General features: G+C 29.2%; 1 protein-coding gene across 5 annotated transcripts in view; it reads right to left on the bottom strand.

The window, feature by feature from the left end:
* Positions 1–3862: 3862 nt before the first annotated feature.
* The window catches only part of Dhod (dihydroorotate dehydrogenase 2), a 46506-nt gene continuing 24505 nt past the window's right edge, over positions 3863–25863 (bottom strand). For all 5 annotated transcript variants that reach the window (XM_071886896.1, XM_040708331.2, XM_071886898.1 and 2 more), the window contains 5 exons: positions 13956–14165; positions 13715–13892; positions 7145–7298; positions 4235–4394; positions 3863–4148 (listed from right to left, as the gene is read on the bottom strand). In XM_071886896.1, coding sequence (XP_071742997.1) covers positions 4091–4148; positions 4235–4394; positions 7145–7298; positions 13715–13892; positions 13956–14165 — 760 coding nt within the window. In that variant the 3' untranslated portion in view covers positions 3863–4090. The remainder of the gene's footprint in view (positions 4149–4234; positions 4395–7144; positions 7299–13714; positions 13893–13955; positions 14166–25863) is intronic.

The following is a 25863-nucleotide window of genomic DNA, read 5'->3' as shown; positions in this document are numbered from 1 at the left end:
GAATGTGAAGTGAAGAAATACCATTGATAAAGGCATCTCTAACAAAAAAAATTTGTGATTCTTCGGCACTAACAGCTTTGAACTCACAATCTCGACTCAGAAGCTTAAAGCCTGCATATATTGATCCAATGATTAATCCAGATTCTGTTAAATAAATTGTGGAAAAGGATGATGAAGAACTTGGTCCTACCGTGGCTGCCGCTGTTATGGAATCTTGTATGTTTTGTAGCTACTCAAAAAATCCTCGTTATAATTGTAAAGATCTATAAAATCCGATATTCAGAGCCCGGTATTTGAGTTCCCCTTTTCAGTGTTCTGCTAAAGTCTGAGTCCTCATGCTCTGGTACTTTCTGGTTCTTGAACCATGTTCTGGGTACATGGGAAAATAAGCTATCTCTGTATCTACCTGTAGTCTCGTCTTAGGCAAGAAAAGTAGTAAGCTTAAATACAGACTTGAAAGCGTTCCGTTATTTTGGCATACATGATAATACATACAATTTTTTTTTCCGTTCATTGTTCAGCCAGTATTTTTGTTCCGTTCAGCGTTTCAATCATAGTTCATAAGGTATAACCAGGCTTGTATAGTATACATACATACAATTGATTTTACTTTTAATTTTACTCATTGCACTTACAATATTACTTACTTTTCTTATGAAGAGTTCTAACATGTTTTAAATAAAATATTATGTTTGTAACAAGAACAAATATATACATATATACCTATTATATTTCATTTTTTTTAACATTTAAAAACATTCAATTTCATAATATTTGTTATTTATAAATACTAATTTTAATTCCTTTTTCCCCAATAATGAAGGAGAAAAAGACTAAATTTATGGTAAGGCTTCCATATTTTTGTCATGTGGCCTTTGTAGTTTTGGGATCTAAGCCTTTAGAAAATTCGAATTACAACAGCATAAGAAAAACCCTATTCATGATAATAATTAGAAGTTTTATTAAAAAAAAATAAAATTGAATCATGTCTTGATGCTTTTAATTTTGTTTCGGATCTGAACAAAATGCATGTCTCCTGTAATGTACTGCTCCCTATTGATAGTCATCCAAATCTTATAAAATTAATGGAACTTTAAACTGGCAATGTCATTCCTTCTCACTACGCCATCACAAAGTCAATGGAGTCTCAAAGTAAAGTAGTGTTGTCAAAGATTAAGAAAGAACTCGTAGCAAATGATAATCTTCTTCCCCTTGACGAAACTACGATGAATGACTGCAGTATTTATTGATTCTCTGTATAATCATTGTTAAGTTGCCCTTATTTAATAAATTTAGATAATGTTCAGAAGTTTGACAATAAAACAAACGTTTTTGGCTCCAATTTCTGTGGGTAGAGACCAAAGGTTTTCAATATCGATGGTGCAGCTTATTGTGTAAAAACAGTCAAAAACCATTAAAAAACATTTTCCAATGATGTTGCATGCCACATACCTCGCTCATCACCTGAACAAAATAGTAACGCTCTCTCTTAATTACTTCGAAAATACCAATACTCTTATCTCTGAAGTAAAACCTACATAGTACGATTAATAAAGGAGGCCAAATATTAAGATACATTTTTAATAGTTCACTCGTATCTACCTATATTTATAACTTTCATTAATTATTTTGCATTTTCATATTCCATACATAATTATTAATTACTCATTCTAAATACTAAATATAATTAAAGAAAAGAACAAAGATGCATTACATCTAATATTTGGACCTGTATTTGAGTCCACATTTTCAATTTTCAGGGCAAGTCCGAGTACTCATATTCCGGAGTTTTCTGGTCCCGACTACAAGTCTTCATGTTCTGGGTGCTAGGGAAAATAAGTAATGTATCGATCTTCCTGTAGTTTCGTTTCAGGCAAGATACCCTTTCCCACAAGTTATTCCTTAATCAACATTAATTTACTTTGGGACTCAATTTACTTTGTGATGGCGTAGTGAGGAATAAAAAATACTGATGACAGCTTTGTTAAATAAAAACAAATATTAAGGCAGGAATCACTCTCCCTAATTTAGGTTAAAGCTTAAATGCTTTATTTCAGGTAATAACTGCAAAAAACTGTTCTTTTATTATATCACTTTTTGCATCTCTGGTTATAAGTACAAGTCCTTGTTGGAATCAGGCAGGAGTTACTCGGATGTCGATCGTCAATTCTACTAGGTCTATACTAGATACGGTGTAAGGTTTGTTTTATTTCCTTTATCGCCATTTTATAGGTGGTGGTACCTAATCTAATGAAACAAGTCATATTTTTTACAACTCTATTTATGAATGTATTATTTGTTAGTTCCGGTTCAATTGATTCGTAATATAATTGTATTCTTAATAACATATAATAACCATTTGAATTAAATTTCGAATGATCAGAGTAAATGAAAATAATTTTGGTAAATACAAGCATATTGTTTTTATTTTGTAAATATATAAAATGGAATTTCTTTAAAGTTAAACACATATATTTGACTGTTTTAATTTAAAACTTAACCTAAAAAGGTTTTACTGTATTTTAAGATTTATATTATGATTAAAAAAGTACTTATTTTCTTAACAGTTTGTTGTAAACTTAGATATCTGGTGCGTCAACATAAAAACAATTTGGAACAAAAATCATGTAAAGGAGAAAAATCCCAATGTATTATTTTATTTCATATATAAATCATGCAGCTCAATATTTCATAGATATATTTTAGTCAACTATGGGCTTTGTAGGATGTACTAAGATACGTAAGAATATTAATCATGGTTTAGAACCTTCATTTGATTGGGGATTATATTGGCCCAATTATGACCTTCCAAATAAAAATTTGTTAATTTTTCATTATTTTATTGTGATGACAATTTGTGCAATTTGTGGGGTCTATAAAATGTTAATTAGAACTTTTTATCCATAGAAATCGACAATTATTCATAGAAAAATACAAAAGTAATCCACACTCAATTTTGAGAGAAAAAAAGTATTATACTTGTGTGTGGTATTAAAAATAAGCAACATCGACTCCTTTAATAATTTAAAAGAATAACTAGACCCTCCACCAAGTAATACTAAACCTAAAGTTATCCACAAACCTCAAAAATTTTGATTATTTATTTTTTTAAACATTAATCACATCACTCTAAACTTTTTACCACTCACTCATACAAAAGTTAATCCCTAGTACAAATATAAATAACGTGTAATCTATATATCTCACAACCCTATTTCCTAAACCTTCAATGCTTAGGAAGGGAATATAATAACTAACTCCAAATCTAATTCCAAAAAAACCAAAAGAATTGAAAATAATTGTAGAAAACATTATCCGCAGGATAATATTTTTTGAAAAAAAATCAAAAAATTACATTTGTTGGAATTTTTTTCTTCAAAAACGAAAAATTAATTTTTCTAGAAAAAAATTTCAAAATCCATAGCTATTCACAAAAAATTGAAATATTAAATTATTTGCTCTGCCGGATAATTTGTCCGAATGACAAAAAAAAAATTCTAGTAAAAAGCAAAAAATCCTTAATTCAGGGGGGCTACAGCTTACACTTATAACTCTCATGAGTACAAGTATTATTTATTAATGTATATTTAGATGTTTTGCCTTCAAGAATTAAATAATAATTATAACAGTTTTGGAAAATGAAAAACCTTCAACAGATTGCTAACTAATAAAATCCACTCGCACTTTCTAGAACATTTTTTCTACATCTCCGTCTATACAACGTCTAATAATTCACTTCAAAAATGAATTCTCCACAGACAAACATACCATTGCCAGTTGGTGGCCAAAAAATGGATGGGAAAAAATTAGTTAATGTTCCATTTGTAGAGTATTCCACGATTTAGTATAATAATGATTTAACTTTTTTTGAAGTTCTATATTATTTTGTTTAATTAATTTTCCAAGTAAACTAATACTGCAAATATATAATAATAAAGGGAGTTCCAACTATAAAAATAATCAAATCTAAGGAGATTAAATTTCACCATTTTCGGTATATATAACATATATTGATTATTAGAATATCAAAGTATCTAATGATATTGTAGTATATATGTCCGTATAAAAAAAAGAATGAAGTTTAAATTCTTTAATCTATTGAAGCTTTTTTCCCAATGACTTCTGATATTGATTTAATATTTTTCTCTCTGAAATATAAAAATATAGAAAATAAGGCTTATTATATTTATAAAAAAATTTAAAATAATCAAATTCAACAAATAAAAGCTTTTACCTAAGAATATCCGCCAATTCCCTATTGATCTTTTTGACGATAGGAGGACCTTGATAAACAATTGCACTATATATTTGTACGAGACTGGCTCCAGCTTCAATTTTTTCAAATGCATCTTGTCCAGTGCTAATTCCTCCTACTCCAATAATGGGGATTTGACCTGTCATAAAGATGAAAACATATGAGGAGAGTTTCATTAATTGATTGCATCATGTCAAGGAGGTAAATTTCATTTCAATTTATACTTAATTTTTGCTTAGGTTGAAGGACAAAAAAAAGAAAGGGTCGTGGTAAAATTACTACGTATATATGGAAATCTCAAAAAGAGGACAGTTTAAAGCCCATGCATTAGAATGTCACGTTTTTCCAGTAAATATATAAGTGTTTTTTTTGGAGTGCATCAATTCATTTTCAACTGAACACAATAAAAACATATTAAAAAGTTTAAGGCATTTCAAAGGACATATATGAATTGATATGTGTATTAAACAATAGTAATCAGCTAGAATTAACCAAATTTCTTCCTCGTGTGGACACAAACAGAAAATACTAATTATAATTAATTAGTTGTTTTTTCAATCAAAGATGGCTCGCAAAAAATGTAAAGTTTTTAAGTTTTGGGGCGGTCTTGAATTTGACCAAACTACATTTTTTTAAAACCGTTTGGCATTTGGAAATTTTCTCTGAAGGCGATAATTTTTGGTGATAACAAAAATTCCTTGAATTGGGGGAAGGTCTCAAGCCCCTCCAGCACACCTCCAACTGACACTCCTGTTAGTTAGTTGACATTAAGGTGAATAAAGAATACAGTATTATACCTTCAATGCTAAATTATTATAACATTAATTTTCTCAAAAACACTACAAGTCGTTTAAAAGTGCTAAATTTTAAACATTATTATAACCTTTATGCTTAAGTGGACAATTTTATAAAAGAGATAACCACATCGATATTTTAACACAATTTGAAAAAATAAAGAGACAAATATTGTTCTAACTCTTGAAGCTTTGTTTATTTACTAGCTTTTGTCGTCATATATTTTCTTTTAAAAAAAAATTAATTATCTTGATTAGTTGTTTTAAAATAAATAAAAATGTTATAGATTACTCTTTTATTTACCCAAGTGAAATTATAGCCATTAGAAAATACAGTTGTTATATGACTTTATGTAATTCTTGAGTTAAACCAAGGTAGAAATAGAAATACAAGGTTGTACAATAACGCTTTTCCTAAGAATATTTGACTTCCACTGCAGTTTTTATTAGTGACGTCAAAGAATTTAAATAATACTCAGAGTAGCTATGTATAGCTTCCTTGACTGATATTGTGTAAGTACCGCTATTATACTCAATCTATATTTTTCTAAAATATAGGGAAAATTAAAAAAATTAAATTATGTGGAATTTCTTTTTTTAAATCATAATATTCTTAACAATTTAATTTAAATTATAAATTTTTTTGGGGAAAATTAAACTATTTGGATTTTTTTAAAAACCATAAATATTCTTAACAATTCAATTTAAATTATAAAATTTTTTGGAAAAAAATTCAAAAGTTTAATTTTAAATATAATTTTTTTTGGAAAAAAATAATCAAATATCCATAACTATTCTCAAAAAATTACAAACATTTAATTTGAAATATAATGTTTTTTGATTTTTTTTATAAAATAAATAATATTTTCAATAAATTAAATTTTGGATTTTTTTAATAAAATAAATAAATATTTTCAATAAATTAAATTTTGGATTTTTTTTTTTAAATACACAGCTTTTCACATAATATTTCAAAAAAAAATCTACAACTTCTAAAAAAATTAAATTTTTGGACAGAAAATTTCAATTTGAAATAATAAATATTTAAAAAAAAAATATTCAATAATCCATACCTGTTTACAAAAATTTCAAACATTTAATTTCAAATATAAAATTTTGAATTTTTTTTTCTAAAATCCATCTATATTTTCATAAAATTTAATTTTTTGGAAAAAAATTACAAAATTATAAGTTCAAATATTTAAGTATTTGGAAAAAAAAATATAAATATTCTCAAAAATTTAATTTACATAAAATTATATTTTTTGAAATAAATTGTTTAAAAATTTAATTTAGATTATAATATATTTTGGAATAAATTCTTCAAAAATTTAATTTTAAATATAAAACTTTTTTTTTTTTTTAAACTATCCATAATTATTCTCAAAAAATTTCAAAAATCCATAGCTATTATAAAAAAGTTCAAAAATTTAATTTTCAATATAAAACTTTTTCGAAAAAAAAAAAAATTCAGAAATATATAGTTATTCCCAAAAAATTAATACAAAATTTACAGCTTTTCAAATGATATTAAAAATTTGGAATTTTTTTTCAAATATTAAATTTAATTTCAAATATTACAATACCCTAGTCGGTCAATATAAAAGTAGTATTCAAACTAAAAAAAATAAGCATTTTATACAAATTCAGATGTTCTAAAACTTGACAAACTAATCTTACAAGCCGAGAGTTGGGGAATTTAATTTATGACTGTATGTATTTACTTATATGTATTGTCCGTTTTATTTTAATTATTTATCTAATCTAACTGGAATCTGGAAGGGTCGATTGAGGTCTTTCTGGAGGAGACGAAGAACCTTATAGGTCTTAAAATTTAACATATAACATATAGTATTTTTTTGTTGATATATAAACATGCTGACCCTCACTAATTATGAAAAATTGGTGATAATGATACCGTGAGAGTGTACACTTCACAAGGAATGCCCCTAGGTACCCATTCGGCAAAATGTCCAAGAACCCAATTATCTCAAGAGTTGATGTCTCAAAAAAAAAAAAAAAAAAAAAAAATATATATAATAATAATATGCAAAAACGGAATACTCTAATGTCCTTACTAAAACATATACTTTACCCTTAGTGAGGATGTACATCTTCCGTATTACATTCGTGGATAGTTTCATTAGCGGTGCTCCACTTAGTCCACCAGTTTCTGACTTGTTGCTACTTTTAAGACTCGATGGACGGGATATAGTTGTATTAGATATGATTAAACCATCCACACGGCACTGGAATGGATTTAAAAAATAGATTATAATGAACAATTAAGAATAAATCCTATTTAAATATATAAGAAGGACATATAAACTATAGTTTTGCATATTTTTTATAAGTATGCAATAACTTTAAATAATAGCAATTAATAATTTAAAATACATACATACACATGTAGAGGGTATAATAACAAAATCTAGCGCTTTGGATATATCTATTTTAAATTAATATTAGTTTAAAATAGATTAAAACTTATTCAAAAAACAAAAATTTAGCAGGGGATACAATAATTGCGAATAGATCTTATTCAATGAACCCTCCGTTGGTCTTAAAAACGGCGTCGAGTTGGTTACTGAACTGCACGCAGGCCCTGAAAACTATATTCTATCTAAATTCGTGCATTCCAAGACATTGGAGTCAATTAGGACCTTTGACTCAAGATAGCTCCAGACAAAATAATCCATCGGATTCAGGTCAGGGGACCTAGGAAGACAAATTTTCTTCAACACCTAGTTGTAGCAGTCCTTGTGATCACTCCCCTTGGGTCCTTGGTCTCCACCAGGCTCTTTTTTAACGTCCCAACCCTTCTCCGGTTGATCCCTGTAATCTTTGAAACCTCAGCATCGCTAATATTACGATCGTTGTTCACCAAAACCACCACAACAGTGTACCTGCGTTATTTCTCTGAAAATGTAATAGGCTTAAAATCTTCGGCGGTTGACTACATGGCAGTGTTTTTGGTGAAACATGTATATATATATTTCATCACAAAAAAAAACGTTGGGGAATTTTGTCATCCTATATACCGGAAAAATCCGAAAATCTGATGTGCCAGATTTCGTTCTTTTGTTATTAAAAAACGAATAAAAAGCTTTTTAAAGTTACTACATATTTACTATGCAAATTTTAAAGTACTTAAGTTTACATTCACGCATTTTAATACAGAGGAAATCATTGACAAGGCTAATATTTTTATAATCAAATAAAAACTATATGAGCGTTGTCGTTTATACAAATAAAATTAATGCATAAATGTGGTGTATCAATATAAAAATAATCTTAAATAAAATGAGAAAGTCCCAATTGATTTTTTCACTGCATGTATGCTTATAGCCAATATTTCATAGAAATATCTTAGTCAATCATAGGCTTTGTATTCAAATTTTTGGGATGCATTGAGATGCCCCAGGAATTTAGCTATCCTTTCGAACCTTTGTTTGATTTAAGAAACTTAAATTGATTGGTCTCGATTATGGCCTTTCAAATAAAATCTATCAATAGATCATTCTTTTATTGTGACGATCAAATGCAATTTTAGGCTTCTTCAAAGGCTTAGTAAGAATAATTTGTGGATTTAAATTCTTATTAATATGCTGTGGATTTCGTAAATTAAAATAAAAGTATTGTGAAGAAGATCAATAAAATAGGAACTACAAAATTATAACCAAAATTTCGTGGATGAGTAAAAATATCATCTATGCTAGTTCACAGGGGCTGCGCAACAGCAGAGGGGATCATGGTCATCCTACTTTTTGAGAATTTATAATTATTATAAACTAGCAAAAAATATGTTTATAAAAAAACATTAAGTTATTCTACCTTAAGCCTTTATACTTAAAAAAAAAAGAAACGGAACTTGATACAGGAAGTTAATATAAACCCCAGAAAGACTAAAAAACATGTTTCGAATGGTTCGAATATGGTTGAAGTTCAACTTTTAATATTAAGATCGTCACTTCCATGTTCATTAAGGCTCAGGATTTTAACGTCCCGTTCAGCCCCTCCTAAATTTCATAGGAAGGTCAGAATCGGATGCAAAAGCCGACCCGAGGAGTAAACTCATTTTAAGGACATTTTTTGCCATACATTTGGGATGCATAAACTAGGGCTCCATCGAAATAGATTTTGAGATACCGATACCACTACACAACGAATCTTTACCTTTGGATGGAGATGGGGTTTTGCTGATTGCTTTTATCTCAAAAACATGAAACTAACCATTATAGTCCAAATTTTTTGTTAATATGGTTTACAGAGAGCAACATTTTATACACGATCAATAAGCCTTGATAACTTGATAAACATACAAAAACATACTAGAAAAACAATCAAAAACACATCTTCTCAATGATAGAGCAAAAAAAAAAAAAAGTTGAAATTTTGATGGCTTGTGATATTTACTTATTTTTGTAGTTATTCTACAGGGAAAAAACTAATCAGTAGATCCCCCCCCCCTTCGATACAATCCTTGGATTACTAAAAATTAATAATCTATTTCTTAGTATTTCACTCATAAATATATGACGTTAGCCAGAGTTTTTTGACTTATCCAATCGAATGATGTATTTTCCAACCAACGATGAAAAAAAGTACTACTTATGTATAATAGAGGACTTAATGAATTTTCTAGATAGTTTCCTCCCCCCTCCTCTCATCATATAATGTAATCCTTACAACATAATTAGTAATTTAATTAAGGAAAGGAGAGTTCAAACAAAAGAGAAAGAGAAGGGACCCCCTTTCATTCAATGGAAGTTACATCAAATGTGAAATTGATATTAAGATTAATGTTCGCTATGTATAAATAGGATATTTATATATAATATAATCCAATCCATTTTTCAAGACAAGGAAATTAGATTCTTGCTAATACATGAGTAGGTACAAAATATATTATTGCCCATTTTTTATGTATAAAAGGTATTCTACTAAGACAGAAAAAATAATAGGTTTTGATAGCTATCATGGAATGTGACAATATACAATATTAATATACACATCAATTCAGACTTTTTTTAGCCAAATTGCTCACAATTAGAAAATTTACAGATGTGTCAGTCCAAGGCCATACACACTTAAATTTGTCTTTCGTTTTTGTTTCATTGCTGACTAGCTCAGGGAGTGCTAAAATAAGCAGGGCATCCCTAACAGGTGGGCTGGAGGAGCTGTAAACAAATAAAGGACTTGTTGCTTTTTACTAGAAAATTTAATATTTCAACTTTTATTCAAAAATTTAATAATGGAAATATAGTTTAATTTTTCATTTTTTTTCCCAAAATATTTATACTCAAAATTTAATTTGGAATATTTTTTTCAAAAAATGTAATTCTTTAAGAACAGCTGTAGATTTTTGATTTTTTTTCCAAAATTTAATATTTGAATTTCTTTTTCTAAAATTTAATTTTTTGTGAATAGCTGTGGATTTTGATTTTTTTTTACAAATTAATATTTGAAATTTAAAAAAAACTTACACTTATGATTTTTTTTCTTCAATAAACTTGCAACATCAACTTGGAAACACAAGGGAATGCAATTATAACAGAAATATCTTCTGATTTGGGCTGTTCCCAAGTAACTGTGTACAGATAAATCTTGCACGGGACTGCCGAGGTACCCAAAAAAGTTAAAACAAAGTAATTAAGGCTGTAGTAGACAGTAGTCGCAGTCAAGAAGACTATGAACGGGGGAAATATAGGGTTGTGAAAATTGTATAAATCCTCGTGAATATTAAAAACAACAATCTATATGTTTGCAAATTTGATACGACTAATAAAGTCGTAAATAAAATAATTAATCTGAGCAAGTTATCAACAGATACTTTTATAAAAAGTATCTTCATGAAGATTTCGGCAATTTTCAAATATCCCTAATCATGAAACATCTAATCAAAGAAGATCCTGGACTTAATGTGTATAAATTGACTCTGAGACAGGATCGGAAGACATTGATTGTGAAAGAAAGCTGGAAGTGTCTAGGTTCTTACTTAACAAGCTAAATAAATAGCCAAAATGGCTCCCATACAGCCCAGATCTGTTACTCTTTGATTATTCTTTCTTTGATCTTTTAAAGGGTATACAAGAGCACAAGTCTGTTATTATAGAAAGTTGAGTTAACTTGGATAATCACTTCATTAAAAAAATGGGCTCAGGTAGTTCATTTCCAAGCTGTAAGTCGTGATTGCCAATGATGGTGCTTAATTGAATAATTGTATTATTCTCATTTTAATTTATTGTTTACAATAGATCTTCGCCCGTATCTGAGAAAAATACATCAAAATTTAACATCGCCTTAGAGCGGGTTAGACATTTATTGTGCGTGTACGTACTTATATAATTTATACATTTGTATAAGTAAATAAATATAAATATATATATACATATAAAATATATTTTTCTATACACACAGGTATATGTGGTAACCCACCTCTAGGCGGAAACACCTGCATAGGATCGAGTTCTATAATTCAGGAGTTCCTAACTTGTTTTGAACTATGGCCAATATTTACTCTTGATCTTTGAGGTACCGGAGTCGTAATTAAAATTTTTCTTCGTTGTTCTTTGATGTAACTTTTTAACAAAAATTAACAAATTTTTCTAATAACTTTTTATATAAAAGACTAATTTCATTAATTCCCTCTTTAAATGTGAAAGAGATATTTAAATTATTTAAAAAAAAATTGACATTATTAATTTCATTCTTTTAAAAATTTGATAAAAAAAATTATTTATCCTATTAAATATTACAAATTTTGAATATATTATTATTTTTTTCTTTTTTGAATCAATTTTAAACGTTTTAATTCAATATATTTGACTTAAAAAATTGATGGATTATTCCTTTCCTAACAAAATAATTTTAAAAAGTGATTTTTAAAACTTTTGGTGCATTTTTTTCGGAATTGAATGATCATATTAATAAAGAAAAGTTTGTCTGTTAACAAAAACCTTATTTTTAAGTGGTTAATACGTGGTATTAGAAATAACGAGCGTGTGTAGCTAAAACCCAGACATAACAAAGTTGAATATAACACCTATATTCATAAAGTAGAGTTAGTCTGTTCGTCTGCAGATGCTTCATTTTTGAGTGTGCACTTAGTATCTTGGAACTGCGTATCTCCTTGATCAAAGAAGTAACAATGTAGCAACAAACATGTACAGCTAAAGCTCAGAGTGTATATTAAAAATGAAAAGAAATGAGATTATCATCCATATTATTAAAGCAAAGATTGTCAATATTTTTGTCTATATGTCGAAACCTAATAACTCCGAGCAATTCTGGATAGTCTTATTAATAAAATAAACCTCATATTTAACATAATATTTTATAGTTAGTTTTTTATTTTTAAATGGATGATTGTAATTTTTTTTATACGAGGGCTGTATGCTTGAATTTACCAATGTTTTCACAGCTCCTTCATATTTTTTAAGATATAGCAAAAACTTAAAAAAACAGATGAAAATTTTCATTCATACAGGTTTATCTTTTTAATAAGGATAAACTGGCTCAGAGGCAGAATTAAACTGACAATAAAAATGCTTTGTTGGCTTACCCCCTCCCAAATAATAACAATGCCAAGAGTTCATGATTTTGTTTCTGACCTCGCTTGTGGAAATAATATTTTTTCCAAGATCTGAAAGTTGGTCAATGATTGTTTTGAAGTTTCTGCCATCTCAGATTCCAAAATTTACCGGATTATTGCCAAAGTTGGAGCAGGAGAGGACCCATAAGATACCCGTAGTGGATCCGAAAAAAGAAAAGGACACCGGAAATGATTGAGTCGGTATGCCTAGCTGTGGAGATGGATCGACGTGTCACAGCCAGAGAGCTTTACTTGGAGTGACCGTTAATTGTGGACACTCAACCAAATTCTAACCAAAGATATTTTTCTCTCAAAAAGTTGTGCAATATTGGTACCTCGAATTCTTACAGAGGAGCAAAAAATGAGAAGGGTGGAATGTGCAAAGGACATTTTGAGGGCTTGTCGGACCATTCCGGCTTATATAAAATCAATTGTGACAACTGACGCCATAGAGCCCAGGTAAATAATTCACCCAAAAAAGTAATGATCTTTCCATTCTTTGATATCTATGGCTTATGTTTGGAAAGAGTATGTACGGTAGATTCGGCGATGGCAAAAGGGTGTCGACATCGATGAAGGATACGTCAAAAAATAGTATTAGTCATGTTTTCCTTTTAATTAATAATTCCCTCTAAATAAAAATTTGAATATTCAACCATACAACCCTCGTATAAATGTTAGTTCAAAACTTATAGAAAGATCAATAATACTCTGCAAATTCAAATCGAAAAGTTAAAAAAAAACAAAAAACAGATTTAAAATTAATAACAAAAAAATCATGATCAGTGTGTCATTTCTTTTAGTATTAGATATGTCACTTTAAAACTTTTAAAAAAAGTAAAATTTTATTCATTTGAGTAATTTACACAATATTACCTACAATATATATGATTGAAAACTCTCCTTTTTATAATTAGATAAGGGGATATTTAACTCTTAAGGGTATTTAATTTTAGCTAGCCTCCCTAACTTACATAAAACACAGAAAAATAAATTGATCCTTTACTTAGAATTCGTATATCAAATGCTCAAGTTACATATAACAAGAAATTTTCTGAATACTATAATTACCTTTTCTGACAAAATAACTTCTGCAATGTCATTCATATCTTCTGGAGTAAGATCAGGTGCAATTTTCAGGAGTATTGGAGTCTTTGACTGGATTTCATTCCTTGCCTTGAGTATTGCAGAAATGAGTGCTTCTAATGAGGACTTTCCTTGAAGTGCTCTTAAGCCAGGAGTATTGGGACTATCAAAATCATAGATATCAAGTTTATACTCTGACTCATCCACAATTCCTTTAAATATTTACCTGGATACATTAATAACAAGATAGTCTGATAATGAGGCAAATTTTTTCACACCCTCAACGTAATCTGCTACAGCGTCCTCTGATGTTTTATTTTTCCCAAGATTGATCCCGAGAACAAATTTGTTATTTTCGTGATTATTGGACGTATCTACTCGAAATTTCTTAATCCTTTCCCACATTGCATCATGGCCATCATTGTTAAAACCATAGCTAGGAATAAAAAATAGATTTTTAGTGGGATTATTTTGGTGCGCTAACTAAATGTCGAGGGATTAAGTGTCAGAAAGAAATTTCTAGGAGTACATAAATTCGTAAAGAGACTTTGAAATTGAACATAAACTTAAATTATAGTAACTGGATCCTTCTTAAAATAAGCTTTTGTTCTTTAAAAAAAAAATAACCATTAAAAAGTTTTTTTTTAAATATCTCAAAATGTATTTATTAAATTTCTATACTTGTAAAGGATTTTTCATTAAAAGCGTTTCAACTTATTTTATACATTAAGCACAACAGTTAAATATTTGGCCAAATTTATTTTGTCTGTAAAAATTATAAACATATATAATATTAATGAAATGGCACGATCAAGGTGGCCAATCAATACTTCATTTCTCGAAATAATGTGCTCACCAAATTTGTTTTGCAATAAACCGATTGTAACGTTGGCTGTGTGACAAGTGGCACCATTTTGTTGAAACTACATGTCTGCCGAGTCGATATTTTGTAATTGGGACAGAAAAAAATTATCATGATGCGAATAGCGATTTCCATTTACAGTAACGTGGCGATTGTCATTATAAACGAAAAAATATGGCACAATGATCCCAACAGCATGAAATACACGTAATAAAGTAATTTTTTCGGGATGATAAAATCCTACCCGACTAATAATGTATATTTTGCTTATTAACAAAGAAATTGAGCCAAAAATGAGCTTCATCACTGGAGATGATTTTGGGTTCTTAAAGTTGCGAGAATTGAATGGCTATTTTGACAATTTACAATCACAGATTAAAATTTTCCGAGCATTTTATTAAGCTCTTCATCTATTTGATTAATAAATCTATCAAATATATGATTGCTTTGGTCTGGGTGCACAGATGCAAGTGCTTACAATTGCTTTGTTATAATTGCGTTATAACTTTCTTGGTACCAAGCTTTTGAATATTCCTCCGTAGGGGTTGGCCAAAATGGAAGAAATGTCCGTAAATTTTTGTTTCTGAGGGGGAAATGATTTGATTTATAGCAGAAGACTAAAAATCAATATTAATAGATAAAGGTTGCAAATGCTTCCAACATAAACTTTTATTTGATTCAGCAATAAACTAATGGGAAGTATTTATTTTTATCAACTAGGACATAAATTATATATAGTTGATATTCTATTGCAACGTAATAAAACTTTCCATAACAAAAACATGTTTTACATTTGTTTTCGAAAAATTTATATTATTTGTGGTCAAATATATTTGGACCTCATCATTTTGGAAAAGTAAAAATTACTTTTCCAATGGGGTTAGAGTCAAATCTTCATCGTGTAACTTTTTCTGATATCTCGTTATGGACTTTGAAAGAGATTCTTGTTTCTGTAGCTTTCCCGCGATTTTAATTGGAACTTGACTCGTGTACATATTCTTTGATGATTGAAGATGATGGAGCTCTAGATGCCAATATTTTTTTCCAAATTGCTTGCTTCAACTTTTTATTTTCACATCCATTAACGTTAGGAGGATTGCCACATTGATTATAAATAATAAGTGAACCATTTTTCGTGATTATTATTTCTTTACAAAATTTTCACTTAATATATATACAATATATTTTTTCCCCAATTTCTTTATTGAGATGATATTTTTATCCTTCAATTAGATGTTTCTTTCCACTCATTTGGATTTTGATAATGTTCTGCTATTTTTTAATAAAAAAATAGCAGAACATTTTCCCTTTAAATCTTGATAGATAATAGAAAATTAAAATATTGACGCAATAACATTTGAAAAAATCAATACAAGGATTTTAAATTTTCATTTTCCATCAAAACACAAAAGAGAAACCTATCCTTTGTGTTTCTTTTATAGTTCAATTAAATCCTCATCTTCGCACTATTTTGAAAATTCAATTTATATTATGATAATGAGAATATAAATCCCCTGAATGTATTTTATACCCACATCAGTTAAAAATTTGATTATAGTTATACCCTATAATGTGAAACTGATGACTAAGGATTTTATAGTTGATTGTTCCAAAGACATCCATCCCGTTTTTTAATTATAATCCCTTTCAAATATTTTTTATGTGAACTAAGTTAAGACCCGTTTTTTCCTTTTTACATAATCAATTTTGCAAGAATACACCAAAAAATGTGTGTTTCAAATGTTGACACTAGTTAATTAAAAAAAAAATCAAGGAATATTCAGGGGTGTCAAATCCAATTTTGGATTGAGTTAGGCTGATTGACTTATAAAGTATTGTAATCAGCACCCCTGATAGACAACCGAGAGGAAAAAAGAATTGTTTTTTTTATTTGTCTTTGTAGTGAAAGCCTTTATTTTTAGATTCATAATACTTTAAAAAACAGGGAAAGGGTAATTTTCATTTCAAAAAATCCTATTTTCTGGTTGGAAAATTGGATAGTATTTGATAGTAGGAAGCCCAGACGTTCCCCTTTTTGAAGCTGTGTTACGGCTGTACGTATCCCCAAAACCGTCCATATTTTAGATTATTAATGACGTAATGTATTAAACAGTTCAATTTAATAGTATTTACGCGCCAAGTATATTGGTTCCGATATGACCAAAGTAAGAAAAATAGTAGTATCTTAGGGGTTAAAATAAAAGTTCCGATAACGATGAAGATTTGACATCATTTGTGGTGCATCCAATCATTTTATTTAATTCTTGTTACTCATCCTCATTAGAAGATTGACTAAGTGACTCAGGAAAATATTCGTGTCTTACCTTTTAAGAATATCTTAGGAACAGTTTCCGTTTTCGCATTTATATAATAGCAATTATGTATTATTATTGGATTTAGTCTTTCAAACATGAGAGTGAACATTCATATCAAGCTGAAAGCTTGGGCTTAATAAAATCCGGTTTGTTTAGATCGTTACTAGGACCGCACTTCCTTCCCCCCTTTACAGCATTCTAGAAACATGCGTAATTTTTTTATTATTTATCGATGTACTTCGTTGGATATTTCATCAAAAAAATAAAATATTGAAACTATCATAATTTGAATGCGTGCTGTCACAACGCAGTTATTAAAAATCCATAAAAAATATAAACATAAAATATAGCTTACTGGAAGTGACTAAGATTTGAAATAAACGAACGGATAAATTGAGTATTCTACTTACTGTAATTATATCAAAGATAAAAACCTAAATATATATATATTTTTAAAGCATCTACAAGAATATACGAAGTAAAAGTAATAACAGTGATGCTAAGCTACGGCCAAAGTGAGTGATAAGGGGCAGAGTGTAAAAGCTATTTGTAACCCTTTCAAACTGGTATAAATTTAGCACCACTTTAATTGATCTTATTTTTTTTTTTTCCAAAGGTAAGTGCTTAAAGAATATCTAAAATAGTTAATGAAAAAACCAACAGATCCAGCGTTACTCATTTCGAAAGAAGCCTTCTATCTGCTTTATGCGAGATCCTAAGAAACTAATTTACTAAATTTCAGGATTCTGGGAATTGCAGGAAGAGATATCACATTGTAAATAAGGCGAAATTTAGATAACTTATATTATAATGTAAAAAGAATACATTCATTTTATCCCATAGTTGGATTCTTGAAAGATCCAAAATTATTTTATGTTTCTTAGATTACGTGGTGAAATTATAATTAAATGTTCATTGTTAGGTTTGGCCTCATATGTTGTCAATGTACATAACTAAAATAATTAGCACAGCATAAACCGTTAAACACTTTCAATATGTATTCAATATTTCTTATATAAAAGAAGTCTATAATATGAACTAATTAACTACCAGATTTCCTGAGAAATATTATTTTTCTAGAAAACGTTTCCTAAGTGTACAATATAGAAAATTCCCGAAAGAAAAACCTGAAATCTTGTAGCTATGAATATTTTATTAATTTGCTCATTTCCAATTGGTTGTAAGGGCATGACGTAATGGCTGATGTTAACTTATTTCTTTGTTCACTTTGACTTTTACCTCATCGTAACCTTTATTGTATACCGTGATCTTTCTTCCCAAAAGAATAATGAAAAATACTTTAAATCATTTGGTATTTAGGCCATTTTTTCCAAACATAAACTTATTGTTCACAACACGTTAACAAGAGCTCATTCAAATTCAACCAATCGACGTTTAAGTCACTAATATGGGGAAAAGAAAACAGAAACATTCACAGCTGACAATCGAATAAAAAAATACTTTCTGTTATCTTTGAACGAACTTGCAGCTGTTTTGTTTATGCCCTTTTAGTATGGCCAATGAGTTCTTCTAATATCTGGAGTGGACCAATGCTCTATCAACTAACCTCATGCATAAGGTAAAGCTAGTGTACTGGTTTAATATTCGCTCATCTTGTCGACTGAATTAAATGTTAAGTTTTCCGTAAGTTTAGCTCTTAAGTTATTATTTTGCTAATTTCTTCTAATACACTTATAACTTTTATATGTAATCTTTATTGAAATGTTTGAGTAGAAAATTAAATTTTACGAAGTGAATCCTAGAAAGTATTTTTGTTAGAGGATACCCCCATCATTTTGTTAAGTAGTCCTCGGATTATTATTATTTTACATATAACCACAACAAACCATTTATGGAACAATTAACAAAATCTTCTGAAATTATATCTTGAGTAATAATACTTAATAAAATAATCTTATATAGTCAACTTTATTATATAAAGCAAAATTAATTAATAATATTCAGTAAAAAAAAAAATGAAAATGTCACCCACAGAATACTATCTCCTATATTATTAATCAAATAATCTTCATTTATACTTTCGATCCTCTCTCTCTTTCTTAATTAAAGATTTACGTTATATATATTGTACATCCTTTGCCAAAAGAGATGCCTCCTAAATTTAACGGATTAAATGTTGGATCTAACTTTTTTTAAATTACTTTAGGTAATTTTTTTGTAATTGATTTGTAGAAAAATGTTAAATGTAATATTTGTGGCACTCTCAGATTGAATCACTTCCTCAGCACAACTTTTTTTAATCAAAAACTTTTTTATTTCAGTTCAAAAATGGGGTCTTTATGGAGGATATTAATTTACATATATTCTCTGATGCTGATGAAATATTGTACAAAATCAATTAGTTTTTGCCTTTTGATTTTTAACCATAAAAAATACAATTCCCCGTATATGAGGTTATGTATTACCCTTGATCCACTCCAGATATTAGTAGAACTTATTGGTACGGCATTACCTCGCTAACACAAAAATACAGTATGAATTTTGTTATAAGCTTTTGATTCACTCATATCACTTGATACGTCATAGCTATTTATAATTTATTATTTTTGGAAAATAAACAAACAAACAATCTGTTTTCTACTTATGCTCCGTTTCAAAAAGGAGAAGAATGAAATTTCTGGTAGATCCTTCGTTGTGTATATATTGGCTATTTTATTATTTTTATTAAAAAGTTTTGGGTATCACATACAAATAAAAATGTATAGATACGCTTTTAATGTAATATTACTAAGTAATATTATAATACAGTATCGAATAAAATACTGTGTACGATTTAATAATATGAAACATGTATATGGCATTCATTTTGAAAATGGAGGATAATTAATATGATGTTGATTGTCTAGAAGGACTTATGAGATAAAACGCAATTTGTATACTTGACTTATAACTAACAGAGGATTTTGGGCCTTTTGCTGATTCTTTTTTTGGAGGAAAGGTTGGGTAAGACAATAAAGGTAAGGACGTGTTAGATCCTTTACGTATGTTTGCCATTTTAACCTCCAATGCAAAAGGTCTTAAACTTGCCTTGTCTTTTTTTTATTATGTAAATGTTAGGTACTAGCGGTATAACTCGGTATTACCAGAAGTAAACTTTGTGTTGGCGAAAAACAAATTTTGTTTTAATCAGATAGAAGATATCTCCCCAATAAATTCGTCAGTGTAACTCTCCATTTTTCGTGAGCACACTCATCCGTAACTACTCAATACTTAACTCACTTCATATGTGTTGTTCTGTCTTCAAGCATGAAAAAATATATAAAAAGAGTTTAAGAAAAAAAATAAAAATATGTTGGGATGACGGATGAGTACTTAGGTGTTTAGAGCGCTCACTACTAATAACAAACAATATTCGGTTTTACATATCAGAGCTTATATTTAATTCAAATCTTAACATATCCTGAAAATGTACATGAACTATGATACATTATGAATTGTTAATAAAAACAAACAAAAAGAGTGCTCTTTGTATATAGTGCACCCGGTGATCACTTTCATACAGACAAACTTTCCATGATTAATATAGATAGAAAATTAATCCAGGAATAATACCTCTACATCAAAGGATGAATTTCTCAATAAAAAGACATCATTTTACATTTACAAAATAAGATCCTCTTATTAATAAATAAGATCCATCAATACTAATTAGGGTAATACGATTATTATTATTATAACGACTGTTATTTATCCTGTTAAAAGATAAAATATACGTATATATGCATAAACTTAATAATCCAATAATATTATCAATACTCTGAGCCAGGATTGTCCGCAGGAAAATTGCGCCCAATAAACTACATATATAGTGAGTCAAATTCGGATATGTCCCATCTACAGAAAATTTTGACTCATCTACAGATCCGTTTATAGTTTTCTTCTCTGCAGATAGGCGACAATAAAACCACCCCCACCGCGTCAAGAACAATAAAGAACCCTTCTTAATTTCCCAATACTTTTTTTACAGTCGCTATCTATACTCAACAGTTTTTCTGCAGATGGGAAAACTATGAGGCCTTAAATGGGACAAATCGGTAGATGAATCATTACATATATAGAATAATTGCTGGAAATTTGTCTGAATGCAATATTCCTTCCTAAAACCAGTCAATACCAGGGGTTTCCACAGGGGGTGGGCTGGAGGGGATGTAGTCCCCCTCCCAATTTAGGATTTTTTTTTACAGATACATTTTCTTAAAAAAAAGGTCATTTGGCAAATTATGTAGCGGAGTAATAAATTTTATATTTTGATTTTTTTTAAGTTTAATTTTTTGTCAACAGCTGTAGATTTTTGAAACTTTTTTTTAAAAAAGTTTAATTTTTCGTGAATAGTAATGGATTATTTTTAATTCATTTTTATTTTTGGATCAGTTCCTGCATTTTTCTAAAAAATTAATTAGTTCAGTCCTTGATGACATCACTCGATTTTATTTCTTCTTTTTTAAGTAATTTATAGTACTAACATCCCAAAGGACCAACATTCTTAAGGACCGGTCCCAAGGACTGATAAGACCAGTCCTAAGACATGACTGAGTAAATAAGGAATGTCGCAAGACTACATATATTTATTCAAAAATGTAAATGAACTCGAGTCTGAGTTTCACTAATACTATAAATGAAGTAGCACTCACATTATGAAAATAAATGATGTAATAACTAGCATCTGCTTTTGGCAGATTAATTCATAGTGCAATATACTTGAACTAATTGAATTGAGTATTCCTCTACATAGGATAGATTTCTCTTGGTAATACATTTGATATTGCTTTAATTTATCAAGAAGGAAAAGAGAGAGTCACTGAAAAAGATTAATGACGATTATGGTGTTAGAGGCTTTGTCCACATCTGGTAAAAGTTGGAAAATGTACGTTTATACGGGTATAATGAATTCCATTAAAGATAATGGAATTTATTATGTATCTGCTATATTATAATATTATGCTGGATTTATGGATGATTGTATGGTATGTCCCCTAACAAAAAAAAAGAAGGATGTTTATTTCAAAAACGGAGACAAAGATAAACATTAGATTCCTGGGCTCTGGAAGACAAGTTTATTTTTTCGCTAATAAGATTTTTTTTTTTCAAAGAACAAGATCGATTTCCCGTGTCTCAAAGTTTTTTTAAGGTATGGGTTGTAGATTCGAAAATATACCAAAAAAATAAAGAAAAAAAAAAGAATGATTTTACTAACAAAAAAAAAAAAAAAAAAAAAAAAAAAGGGAAAACGTATATAGAATACGAATTAAAAAAGATAATTAGGTAAATGAAGGAAGAAGAGGATTAGCAAGATAGTCTTAGTATGTATTTTCATTATGGTTGAAGGAGGAACATATTTCTAATAATTATAATTATAATGGACAAAGCACTTCAAATGCTGTCTATCGACAAATTTTACTAGATTATTGACTTATCTAAAGCATTTATAAAATAATTCGAAATAATATATGTAATATGGGTACGTCCTAATCCATATATAACGTATTTTTGTTTAGTTCTTTCTGTTTGCTTTAAACATAAAAACTCCTTGGATTGAGTTAATTTTTTGGATGTGAGTCCTTCAAGAACTTATGCAGAACATAGATTACTTTTTCTATCTTAAGCACTATGGTATCTTTGTGGGGAGTTGTTGAATAAAGCTTTAACACAAATTTTTTAGTATTATAGCATTAGTCCCTTACCTAAAATTGGAAGAGTCTAGCTTGAAAAATTAGGCCACTACAGTGTGCAAGGTAAAATTGTGGTTTTTTTTGATAACGAACAAATTAAGTAAACTTTTTTAAGAATGTAAAGTACAACATGGAGTCTTTATCACAGACTTCTTTATGGATAAACCCCTAACCTGGGTCTTAAGACACTGCATCACTTCTTAATTAAGTCCTGGAACATGACTACCCCCTACTGCAAGACAGAGGCCTTGAAGTCATTTAAATTTCGGTGAGGTGTAGCACATGCTCTCTTCTCGAAGACGTCCTAAGTTGCATAGTCGAGGGGGAACTGCCTTAGGAGGAGGGTGGCCAAATCTAAGTTTATCCTTTAACCGAGTCAACTGACCTCTTGACCTAGTTGGCCTTGGTTGCAGTTTAAAGAAGTTGCCGTTGTCGTCTTACGTAAGAAATCTTTCCCAAATCCTTCATATACCTCTTCACAGTCAAATCACTGGCATTGAGATAACTGACGTTATCTCGTCGACTTGGCCAGACTTCTGGGGATCGCAGAGTCCACATCCTCCATAATCTAGATTTTTCGGAGTATACCGCTGCCAGGGAACCTCTCAAGGCTCTGACCTGAAGCCACCATGCTTTTAATCTTGTAAAAAAACAACTCCAGGAGCACCCTACAACCTTCAGGATCTCCTCAACACTCACTTGAGGGGGAGAAAATCAGAAACCCTTTGCCTTTTCGCCTCCATGGTAGATTTTTGATTGTTGAGTTTTTATTTTATTTTATTGTTTAGTAACCAGGATAGTCCCTACTTTTAATAACACAACCTAGTATTATAAAATATTAACTATAAAGAAGTTCAAATTGATTTAAAGTCAAGCCCACGATTTTACCTCGCACACTGCGGGCCTTATTGAGCATTTTTTCTTGGGTGATTGGGCAGAGGTTTATGGAAAACAGAGTAAATAGAACGTTCCATCAGGAAATAAACATTGTACGCTCTATTTCTCAGACCAAATAGACTTATCATTTTTCTGATCCCTAAGTGTCTAAGATTTTTCTGAAAAAAAACTAATTTTGTACATAAAGTTGTGTAACAATTGAATTTAATGTTTTTGGTGTTAAAAAAAGTAGCCTATTACTGAAAATTATACAACAAAAAAACGAAATGATTAAATTATTTTCAAAAATAAATTTAATATAAATAATAAAACGTTTTTCAAAACTATTTTAATAATACAAAAAACATATGACGCCTTCAACAAGTTATAATTTAATAATATTAGTAACCAATTTGCATTGTGCAACAGATGATAACTTTCTTAGACATAAAAAAAATCAAAAGAAATTACTGGATAAAATTCATTATTACTTTAATAATATGAAACTTAATAATAAAACTGTTACTTGGGATATGGATAAACCGGAAAAAAGGCCTTTTTACAAATTTGTGGTATAAATACAACATATTGCATACTCTGTGTAAATATTCGGCTTTCTTCTCCGGGATTTCACGAGTTTTTAGATATTTTCTTTCTTCTTAAAGTATAAAAAGAAACACTTTAAACTCAAGAGTATTTATTATTAGGAAAGTGATTGGGAAATTAAAAAAAAAAATTCGGGAGATCCTGTTCGATGACAATTTAAGGGGAAATAGGAAGCACTGGAACACAATATATTTTCAACAAAAACACACCATGTACATATCTACATATATACGTGTAACAGGCCTTCCAAATATTAGACCCTCAAAAAGAACATAAATTACACTAATAATTCGCAGATTTTTTTGGTGAAGTCTAAATGATTTATTATGTACTTCAATATTTTTATACATAGTGGTGACATTTGAAGTAGAGTATTTTGGGAATATTATCAAATATATGTGGTGCATCAATATGAAAACAATCTTGAACAAAAGTTAAGAATAGGAGAAAATCTCCTTGTAATTTTTTAACTATATATTTATATATACGGCCCTATATTGCATATACATATTTGGGTGAATTATAGGCTTTGTATTCAATTTTGTGGAATGATTTAAGATAGCCAATAACTTTAGCTATATTTTAAACCATTTATTAAAAAACTTATATTGGCCCCGATATGGCCTTACAAACTTAGGTGGCATTTTCTCATTCTCTTATTGTGACTATCAATTTGGCTAATTCAAGTACAATTTGCAGGTCATACAAAGGGTTTAGATGAATAATTTGCTTTCAGAAATTTAGGATAATACAATGTAATCCACACTCAATTTAAAAAAAAAATCATTCTAACTTGCTTTTGTTTTGACGGGCCCCATATGTAGCTATATTTAAAATGATGGAAAAAATCTTAAGACCTCCCTAATTTGATCATAATTTTTAAACAAACAGCGCCGATTCTACTGAAAATTTGTGTATATAGTACATCAATCTAATTTAAGACCAATTAACATATTTTTTTTGCAAAAATAGGTTTTTGAGGGCGGATATAATTATATGGGAAGAGTGATTAATTTAATTTTTATTCTAAAAATTCAGTAATTACATTGATTCCCAATTGGTTGTTATATTTTTATAACCTTATTTTACGTCAATCAAATTATTACTTTTAGGACTTCAGGATAAATTAAATTCCAATAATACTATATATAAGTTTTTAAGCTTTCTTTGTCATCAAATTTATTTCTTTGGGGAAGCTCCATAGTCATGGGCAATGAAGGTCAAGAGGCTTTCCAAAATGGTGGAATTTACCTTTAAGTCTTGTCCAAATCTAAATGGATCGTTTTGGCTACAATTTTTAAGCCACAATAGGGTTTCTCAACAAAACTTAAACAGATCAAAAAGTGCTCATTTTTCTAAACAAACAAATTATTAAATATATAACTGATATAAGTAATATTTGAGAGGAGTATTCAAAAACCATGTACACATCATACAGAGTCGTACACTACAATTAGAACAAACGGGGAACAGCCAGATCCGTATGAGTCTATCACGACCATGTTCTTCCTGATCATACAAGACTGTACCACCTCACAAACAGCGTGAGATCTCTCAAAAACTGCCATCAAGTGCGTGACTGTCAAACTCCCTCTACAGACATCATCGAAGCCTGTCGAGCATTTCGTGGGGAAATTGAAACAGTGACTGAGGCCAATGGAGGTCATATTGTAAATTAATATGGCATTTAATCAAACCAAAAAAATCGTAACAATGCATTCGTTCAGGGTCTGGATGAGGTCAAAGTTTGCTCAAACTGTAGTGCATTGTATTTCATTTAAACCA

The sequence above is a fragment of the Lepeophtheirus salmonis genome, chromosome 3 (genome assembly GCF_016086655.4).
Source record: "Lepeophtheirus salmonis chromosome 3, UVic_Lsal_1.4, whole genome shotgun sequence".
Taxonomy (NCBI): domain Eukaryota; kingdom Metazoa; phylum Arthropoda; class Copepoda; order Siphonostomatoida; family Caligidae; genus Lepeophtheirus; species Lepeophtheirus salmonis.
Note: the sequence above shows the minus strand (reverse complement) of the source record. Positions and strands in the feature narration are given on the sequence as shown.